Below are 10,147 nucleotides of genomic sequence, written 5' to 3' on the forward strand. Positions count from 1 at the left end.
TCGGTTTGCAGGATAAACTCTGACTTTAAATGGTTTATCCCAACCTTAGTTAGCACGCTCCAGTCCGTTGCTGTGAGTGTGGCCTTGATTGAAAGAGCACCCAACTTCTCATCCTTCTCGAGCTGATACAGACCCAGTTCGCTGGCGGCATAGTTAAAGGCATAGCCCCACGCACCTCCATCATCTAGACCCCACTCCTCTTGAAGAGACGAGGCCGGAGGTGTCTGGATTCGACACATATGGATCGTTCGTTTCTTTGGAGCAGGCCAGCCAGCATTGAAGGTCGTCACTGGGGTCTCGCTGATCATCGTGGCCAGCGGAGATCGCCTCGTCACCTCCAGTCTCCTGCGCACGCCAACGACGGTAGTATCGACATTGACTCTATTTGCCATGTTGAGGAAAATGTTTCAAACAGCTTAAAGACTGAAGAAACACTAACGTTTTAAAAGATCCTGAGCAGAAAGGAGGGGCATATGTGGGGTGTTTTGGGGGTGCAGATGCTGGCCGGGACTGGGGGGAGAATGGTGTTTATGACCTGCGAAGGCCCTGCGAAAGATCCAGGAGGAGGAAAGGGGGGAGACTACAGTCGTGGGACAAACTGTAACATTATAAAGTTAAAACAAGATCAAAACAAGATCAAAAACAACAGATGCAGTTTATGGGGGTCATTTAAGGCCGGAACCAGGTGCAGGTCACACGAGGTCAGGCAGGAGGTCAATATGACGTCACGACCGCACGTGTAGTTTATGACTGGACATATGTCTTTTATGATTATTAAAAAGGGGGTGGGGTGGGGGGAGGAGGGGGAGTGGGGGGAGGGGGTGGGTGGAGGAGGGGGAGGGGGGGGGGTTATGGGGGGGGTTTATTGGGGGGTAATTAAACTGTCAGATTGAGTTTGACGTGAGGTGGACCATTCTTCTCTCTCTTGGTATTTGCATGTTCATAAGGGCTTTAATTACTGAGGCAAAGTCTTCCCTTTTTGTGGGGACTGCCTCAATCCACCCTGAGTAGACGTCCGCAATTACCAACAGGTATCTGTACCCCTGTGTTCTGTTTTGTGGTCCCATGTCGGTGTAGTCTATTATCAAATGTTCCCCCGGGCCCTCCGGCACTGGGAACTGCCCCATAGGTGGTTTAAGTGAGGGTTTGGGAGTGTATTTTTGACATGTTGTGCATGTTTTTAAAAAGTCTGCCACCATTTGTGGTAGAAACGGATGCCACCAGAAGTTAAGCTTTCTGGCAGTGTTGGCTCGACTGTTGTGTGCCTAGCCATGCGCTTCATTCACCACTATGTCAAATAGTTTGCATGGGAGTACCACCTTTCCCTATGCCGACCTCCATAGACCGTCCTGTCCCTTTTTTGCCCCGAACCGTACCCATTGATTTTGTTCGTATACTCCCGCTTTTTCCTGCATGGAACTTACATCAGAGAGTGTGCGCGACAAAGGTTCATTTTGTTCGCCCAATATCATGATATTTGAGGCAGTGTTGGTGTAGCCGGCGGCTTCATTTCCCCTTGAGACTGGGTCGGTTCCTTTTTGATGTGCTGCACACTTTATAATGGCCAGCTCTTTGGGCTGCATTATAGCTTCGGCTAACTGCTGTACCTCCTGTTGGTGTTTCACCAGGTTACCGGTGGAGGTGTTCCAGCTGCCCCTTTGCATTTTTGTCAATTCACAATGACACAGGCCGTGCACATATGCAGAATCTGTAAATAAATTTATTTTTCTCCACTGTGTCTTTGCAGGGCCTTTATCTCAGCCACAAGTTCCGCTTTTTGCGCTGAGCCAACTTCGAGTGCCTGTGCTTCCTCTGTAATGTACTTCCCCTGTTCTTTGTCTAGTTTGACTACTGCGTATGCAGAATCTAACTTCCCTGTGTCCTTGTTTCTGAAACAGCAACCGTCTGTATACACGTGGTGTACCTCGTCACCTAGTATAGGACCTGCTTTCATGTCTGGTCTTACTTTAACATCTCGCATCACTAACTCCTGGCAATCGTGCAGTGGCAGAGGGTTCATGTGATCTGCCATGTTCACGCCGTCTGCTGTGAAAGTAATGTGTGGTTGTAGGAGTACTTTCGAAAGTCGCTGTTGTCTCATTAGTGACATTGAAAAAGAGGCTGATTGTATATATGATACAATGCCGTGGTCTGTCAAAACAGTCAGTGGGTGAGCCATCACTGCTACTGCTGTTTTTTGTAATGCTTTTGCCACCCCCGCTGCCATTCTAGTGCATGGTGGTTGACCGGTCTCTACGGTATCTAGCTTTGAGCTATGATATAGTAAAACTTGTCTCCCCGTGCCGCCTCCCCCCTTCTGAAAAAGTGCCGCATTAACAATGCCATCTTTTTCAGACACGTCTAAAAAGAACGGGCGCGTGTAGTCAGGAATCGTGAGAGTCACAGAGTGTGCGAGGAGTTGCTTCAACTGGATGAAACAAGCCTCTGCCTCAGAGGACCAGTCAATTGGGAGAGTCAGGTTGCGCACGCCTTTGTCCAATATGAGACGACGCAAGATGGCGGTGTTGTCGCAGTATGAGGGAATGTAGTTCCGGCTGTAGTTACACAGGCCCAAAAAGGACATCATGTCCCGCACAGTCTGAGGCCGGGCATGGTTGAGGATGGAGGAGAGCTGGGTGGATGATGGAGCCAAACCTGCAGCGGATAATTGTCTGCCTAAAAAAGACACGCACTGTCGGACAAATTACAGTTTGTTTTTTCTGCGCTTGAACCCTGAGGATTCAGTTGTAGTACTGACAGAGCCGCAGCCAAAGCGTCACTCTCTGAAGGTGACGCAAGCAGTATGTCATCTACGTACTGGACTAAAACTGTCCGAGGAGGAAGTGAAAGTTTGTTCAGCTGCTCACCTAAAACGGAATTGAAAATGCCTGGCGACAGAGAAAAGCCCTTGGGCAGGCGAGTGTACTGGTATTTCTGGCCTGCATATGTAAAGGCGAATGGGTGCCAGAGGTGGTGAGCGAGTGGAATGCAGAAAAAAGCATTGGCGAGGTCAATCACTGTAAACCACCTGTGCTCGGAATTTAGGACTCTGAGGGCCGTGAAAGGGTTTGGAACAGGCACCACGTCATGTTGCAAAATGGCAGAGTCAGACGCAGATGAGGTAATTTTGTAAGCCTGATTCGACAAGGAAAAATGCACCCCCTTTATTGCAGTGGGAACCCAATCAATTGCGTGTGACAGACGTTTAACCATCGGTCCCAAACTCCGTGCTTCCCCTGTGGCGTCTACAGCCAGAGAGACGTGGTATGGCATTATTCATTTTATACCAATGATGTTGTTCCACTGTTAATATGACGACAGCCGCGGCCCCCTCTTTCCCCACGTATATGTCGGATGTGGTCCACTGCCAAACAAGGCCTTCAATTGTCTTAAAATCATCATCATACAGGAGATCAGGTTCACGCAGGTAAGCAAGAGTACAGTGTGGTGGGTCTGGCGGGGGAATATAAGAACAGAGGGAGTAAATCCATGGCTTCCACAAGTTGAACATGGACATTACACCCCATTGTTGTGAGTCTTCAGGCCGCAGCAAAGCCCAATAAATGTCCGCTGAGTCATTATCATTCAGAGGCGACTGCATCATCACTTTGTGAGGCGCCGAAGCGACAGGTGTGTCGGTCAGGTTTTGTGTGGAGCCATTAGGGAAAGTGATGGTGATGCCGGCGGGGCTGCAGATTAATTAAGCCCGGAGTTGTGACAACAAATCCCTTCCCAATAGATTAACGGGACAGTCCGGGCAGTGGAGGAAGCAATGTCTGACAGTCTGCCCCGCCACCTCGACGATTTGAGGAAGTGTAAATATGCTGGTCTGCGCAGTCCCTGTCACCCCCACCACAGAAGTATGTAAGTTCGACAAAGTGCCTGGTAATGTGTGTGTTTTGGTAGAGTGTGTGGCCCCCGTGTCCACCATCATTCTCTTAACCTGTCCATTTATCGTAACCTCCATACAGGGCACAGGTGTTCTTGGCCCAGGGGTGACAGGGCTCCCCTATTGGGGACCCCAAATGGGATACTGCGGCGCGAGGGATTGATTGGGCGCTGGCGGTGGTCCCTGCATTGGTGCGGGCGGGGGTTGTTGGGGGCCGGGCCCCTGCATTGGTGCCCCCTGTTGAAGTGGACAGTCGCGAGCCCAGTGTCCATGCTGGTTACAGATGAAACAATTGCCCCCTGGGTTCCGCCCCGTGCCTCGCCCTCGACCGCCCCTTCCCCTATACTGTCCCTGCTGCCCCTGTCTCCTGAATCGGTTGTTTATAGTGTTATATGGTGGTCCTATGGGGGGCTGTGGCTTTGGCCATGGAGGTGGGTCCGGATACGGGCCATACCCTCCATACATTGGTGGAAAATGTGGTGCCGGGGGAGGGTTTGGGTGTGGTGTTGTGACCATCATAAGTGTGGTGTCTTTTTTCTCTTTTTTAGCCTCATTTGTGTCTTTGGCCTGTGCTTTGACTACAGCAGTTGTTAATGCTTTGGTTTGCTGCTCAGCCTCGCTTTGCTTTTGATTGTATTGATGCAAGTGGTGTGTAATAGTTGTGCGCCACTCCGCCCACGCCTTACCCCTCAACCCAGGCGTATCGTCACACTTTGTCTGTACCGCCCCTGGAAGCCCTGAGTGTACCGCCATTGTAAACATAGTGCTTGTTACTTCCCCAATTCAGGTTGGGTGAATGCCTGTGCGATCCACCCACGCAGATGCTGCAGTCTCCAAAAATTCATCTGCTGTTTGTCCTGGTTTTTGACTTAATTTTACTGACGCCTCCGCCCCCCAATCTGTGGGGTATACATCGCGTATTGCGCGACCCCATTGCCCCCTGTATGGACCGAATGGTGCCTCGTCCTGTATGTTTTGCGTCGCCGCCGCCACGTCAATTGCCTGTACGGCTACTGCTGATGTCGCTGCCCCCAGCACTGCTCTCGTGTCTCCTACGGCCAACTGTAACCCCACTGTTAGAGACTCAAGTGCCCGGAGCCATGCCGCTCCCCCTCCCCTTATGCTGGGCAATTTTTTCTGAAACAGTTCTAGGTCGCACAACTTCCATGGTTTATAAATCTGGGGTGCGCAAGGGCCCATTCCCTGTAGTAAAGGGAATTATGTTGTGGAAAATCCTATAAATGATTCTGATTCCGCTCCTCTACTTCTCGTGTTGTGAGTGTGTGTCGATGGCTGCACCACACCGCCCTCTGTCTCAACTTCCCCCATATTGTCGTTGTCAGATTTGTCACTTTTGGTTTCGTCTGGGTCATAGTCGGTGTCGTCATGTGTCATAGTTCCTCTTATCACCACAGTTTCCACACGGCTGTCAGGAGTAGAGTGCCCTTCATTTTTACTTTTCCACCCCCCGTTTATCATCTTTGCCTTTCCACTTCTTGCTTTTTTTACCTCCTTCTGTAATCTGCCCATCCCCTTTTCCTGTAACCCGGCGGTCACCATGTGGTGTTGAAACAGATATTTAACTGGTTTCGGGTCAGAAGGCTCCACCTTGACTGTTATTATGCTCCCTGTTAGTTCTGTCTGTGTATGTGTCTGTGGCAGTGGGCGATTTCCTCGCTGAGCTGCACACCGTTTCCTGATCAGGTTTGTTATCTCCTGCATTACAGTTGTTTAGGGCCGCAACTAAGGATTATTTTCATAATCGATTAATCGATTAGTTGTTTGGTCCATAAAATGTCATAGAATCGTAAAAAATATCCTACGTGTTTTCCAAACCCTAAGATGATCTTTTGTTTTTGTCCACACACCAAAGATATTGCTTTTACTGTCATAGAGGAGCAAAGAAGCCAGAAAATATTCAATTAAATATCCATTTAGAAGCTGAAATCATAGAATTTTGACTTCCCCCCCATAAAATCTATTTAAACTGATTCATCAATTATGATATGTTGGCGATTGATTTAGTAGTCACTTATTACTTATTGATTAATTGATTAATTGTTGCAGCTGGCCAGGTGATTTCATTTCACAATAGGTGGGCTTAGTCCGCCCACACGGCCATAAACTGGCATAAATACGGGAGCTACAACTCATTCAACCATACCTGTTGTTTGACGGAAAATACTGTGTTCTTACATCACTGCATCTGATTTTGTGCTACCGTTTTAACCCTCTTAACTTTTTATTTTTCACAGTGGCTAAAAAAGCCCAGAAGAGGTGAGACATTTATTCATTCGCTGTGTGGGAGCCAAATTACAATTCCACGTGTTCATGTTTAGGTTAAATGAGTGCAGTTTCTATCTTGTTTAGTACTTGATGTGAGAGTCTCTCTCTAGGAGTGGAGCAGCACCTGGATCTTCCATGCAGCCGACTAGGAGGCAGGGGAGTCAGAGGAGCAGTGTAAAGGAGATAAATGTCGAACAGGAGAGGGGCATGGTTGGACTGGAAGATGCTCTTTTGCACAGGTGATGAAGCAGCGGGACATTTGTCACTGTTGGTCGAGTGCATACCACCCAGAGAGTCTGGGAGCTTCTGAGCGCTCAAACTCTGAAGTCAATGCTCCGGACTTACTGCCTCGAGTTTATCAAAGACTGGGATGAGGTTGTTCATCTTCTCTTTGAAGCTCGTGAGGCGGTTCAGGAGTCCCTCGGCTTCAGTCTGGTGGGCTGGTTTTCGCAAATATGGTGCAAGGCCCTCTCAAACATCTGCAAGACAGTTGGCTGGGTGACAGTTAACTGAAAAATCTGATTGATTATGTATGTAAATTTAGTTTCAAACTTCACCATGCGTGTGAGTTGGCAAAGAAGCACAATCGAAAATGAAGCCTAGGTTTGATAAGGATGCAAGAGCGAGGAGTTTTACTCCTGGAGAGAAAGTATTGCTGTAACTTCCTATTCCAGGTTCCAGACACGTTATAGCGGCCCCTATATAGTTCAAGAAAAAGTGACCGAACAAGACTACATAGTCGCCACTCCAGACCGTAAGGGGCGAAGTAGATTGTGTCATATTAATATGCTAAAACCTTACCTGGATCCAGGGACAGTGTCACATTCTCCTGTCAGAGAGGATAGTAGAGAGGCCTTGTCGCTGTCCAGTCCTGGACCTAGTGATGTGCTCTCCATGGCTAAGGAACTGTCCAGTGCTAATCCCGCTGTCATCCAGGCTGCGTCAGTTGATGCAGGTGAGGAAGTTATTGGTGCGTCACGTGCTGTTCTTCAGGGAGGACTAAAAAAGAAGTGTTTTCCACACTTGACCAGTGTCTTCCACATTTGATTCAGTCCCAGGGTGAAGATGTGGTCAGTTTAATTAAATCCCACGTCTTTGTTTTCAGCAGTGCCGACTCAAACCAATGTGCTGCAGCATGACATTGATTTGAGGGAGTCTCCTGCTATAAAATAGCCTGCATACCGAGTGAATCCTGATAAGCGCCTCCGTTTGCAAAAACAGCTAAACTTCATGGCAGAGCCCAGCATTCGTTCATGGAGTTCGCCCTGTGCTTTGGCTGATAAATCAGATGGCTCGGATAGGTTTTGCACTAATTTTTGTAAGTAAATTCGACCACAAAACCAGACTTATCCTCTCCCCCAAGTTGAGGATTGCATTGATCATGTTGACAATGCAAAATACGTGTCAAAACTGGACCTGTTGAAAGGCTGCTGGCAGGTGCCATTGACTCCTCGGGTCAAATAAATTTCAGCCTTTGTGACTCCTTACTCCTTTTTGTAGTATACAGTGATGCCGTATATGTGTCACGCTCCCGCTACATTTCAGCATTTGGTGAACACAGTCTAGTCAGGTGTACCAGACTGTGAAGCTTACTAAGATGACATTGGTTGTCCTCCACTTCATGAGAAAGCCACATTGAACAACTTCAAAATGTGTTTGGGAGATTGCGTGATGCAAATCTCACACTTAATCCTAATCTGTTCGAAGGTTGGAGCCATCCTGTCCTTCCCCGCTCCAAAGTCTTTGTGTGAGCTACGCCGTTTTTTGGGGATTACGGTTTTTGGAAAAAGTTTTCTTCTATAGCGTCTCCACTGACCGACTTGTTGAGCCCAAAATCTCGTTTTCACTGGTCTCAGAACTGTCAAAGTGCGTTTGAGTGCGTAAAGGCCCTGTTGACCGAAGCACCGGTGCTTGCTGCGCTGGCGTTTGATAGTCCTTTTAGACTATGGGAGTGTTACGTGTCACTCCGTTTGGACGTCACTGTGTTCTTGTTTTGTTTCCTCCCTCTTATAGCAGCACCTGGATTTTTCATCCGACTGATTAGGAGGCGGGGGAGTCGGAGAAGCAGTATAAAGGAGATAATTGTCGGACAGCAGAGGGGCATGGTTGGACTTACAGCGCTGTCCTCCATCTAGTTCTTGATGTTCCCCAGCATGTGTTTATTTTCCCTCAGCATTCGTTTGACATTTTAGTCCTGGACTGGAGATCTCCAGTAGTTCAGTTTTGGGTTTTCTTTGATTGATACAGGGGTGTTTATGTAGGTAGTTAGGGGCATTGAGCTGAGTATGATAGCCAACAGCGTGGCTGGCCCAGTCTCTTCCCCACTCTTTGTTCATTTTGACTGGGATCTCCAACTCGGTTTTGTACTCCTAGATTTATCTCTGTGATGAGTATTTAATGGTTCAGAGATGAAAAGAGAAATATATTCTTTATTGAAACCTTTTTGTCTTGGCGTCCTGTGTGATATGTCCCGGTCTCCGGTTGAGCTTTTGTGTATTTTGGGAGGCCATAACAATCATAAGCAAACATATTCAATGGAAATTTAATATTATACCACACAGTGTTTCCCATGTTAAGTTTGATTTGCAGAAAAATCTGTCTGTTTTCTCTCTCTCACAGTGAGAAGGATGTCAAATCGTGTACTGCCTGCGGTGCGAAAAACCCCAGGACATACTGAGTACGCACCTGACCAGGGCGTGTATGAAGAACAGCACACCTGAGGAGAGGCAGGCAGAGTTGCAGAGGGCCGAGTAGAACACCAAGAATTGGATCCGCAATCGGAAAGTCTGGGACTATGCGGAGATGTGCAAGCTGTAAACCAACACAGCTTTAAGATTGATACTCCTCAAAGATCTGCGCAGGAAAGAGTTTTCTATTGTCAACGCCCCCCCGGACACAGACACTGAAGTCATTGATGAGCAACCATCAACTTCAGCTCCCATCGAGCAAGTCCTCCCCCCCCCCGACCAGTGGCAGCACAGAAGAGGCTGGTGAAGGTGCTGAAGAGACGTCCGACTCTGGCTCCAATGACAAAACCGACCCAACTTGGCAAAAGTAAGTTTATCACCTCATTCAACACGTGTTCAATCAATGATGTTTGGTCGTGAACATCTGTAAGTTCCTGTGAACTATTTTTATCTGTGTTTTCTCAGGCCTACTATACTGCCGATGAAAATGAAGAAGATGGGCTTGTATGCAAAGTTCCCACCTGAGACTGCACTACTGGCACAGTTTAAGGACTACCTGAAAAACACTCTTCTGGTCTCAAAATGCCAACAGGAGGTAAAATTGTACCACATAACTCCGTCTCTGTGCTGCTCTTTGCAGCCTGTAGGCTTGTTAACATATGTGTGACAACAGGCCCATCACCACTTTTTACAGAGTAAAATACTTTAGTATTCAACTTCAACTACATCAAATATTGACAACAAATACAGAAAAAATTCCAAACCACAAATGAAAAAAACTGCCAGACTGAACCAGAAGCTAAAAAACAGGCTAAAAACATTAGAAGCAGCACGATAAATAATAATAATAATAATAATACATTTTATTTAATGGTGCCTTTCATGGCACTCAAGGTCACCTTACATCAAATACAGTAATAAAATACAATAACAAAGCATTAGTAAATCATCAGCACAGTCAACATTTGTTAAAATCAACAATTGTAAAACACAAGGTGGTTCAAATGTGTAGGTTAAATTAAGAAGATGGGTTTTAAGAGCAGTTTTGAATTGTGTAATGGAGTCCAGTAGGTGATGTGAGGAGGGAGGGAGTTTCAGAGTTTTAGGTGCTGTATGGCAGAAAGCTCTGGCACCAACTCTACTGAGTTTTGTGTCTGGTAGTGCCAGTAGACCTGCTGACGAAGACCGCAGGGAGTGAGAGGGGGTGTAGGTCTGAAGAAGCTTTAAATGTCAGCAGCAGAAGTTTGAAGATGATACTTTGTGAAACATGAAGCCAGTGTAGTTG

The 10,147-nt window shown here is 47.3% G+C and overlaps 1 protein-coding gene across 4 annotated transcripts in view; it reads left to right on the forward strand.

Moving 5' to 3' along the window:
• LOC118299707 (kinesin-like protein KIF3B) overlaps nucleotides 1-10,147 on the forward strand; it is a 100,878-nt gene that overhangs the window by 31,111 nt on the left and 59,620 nt on the right. For all 4 annotated transcript variants that reach the window (XM_047335427.1, XM_047335429.1, XM_047335428.1 and 1 more), the window contains exons 6-7: nucleotides 8,795-9,229; nucleotides 9,328-9,457. In XM_047335427.1, the coding sequence (XP_047191383.1) occupies nucleotides 9,090-9,229; nucleotides 9,328-9,457 (270 nt within the window). In that variant the 5' untranslated portion in view covers nucleotides 8,795-9,089. The remainder of the gene's footprint in view (nucleotides 1-8,794; nucleotides 9,230-9,327; nucleotides 9,458-10,147) is intronic.

The sequence above is a fragment of the Scophthalmus maximus genome, chromosome 11 (assembly GCF_022379125.1).
Source record: "Scophthalmus maximus strain ysfricsl-2021 chromosome 11, ASM2237912v1, whole genome shotgun sequence".
Classification (NCBI taxonomy): Eukaryota; Metazoa; Chordata; class Actinopteri; order Pleuronectiformes; family Scophthalmidae; genus Scophthalmus; species Scophthalmus maximus.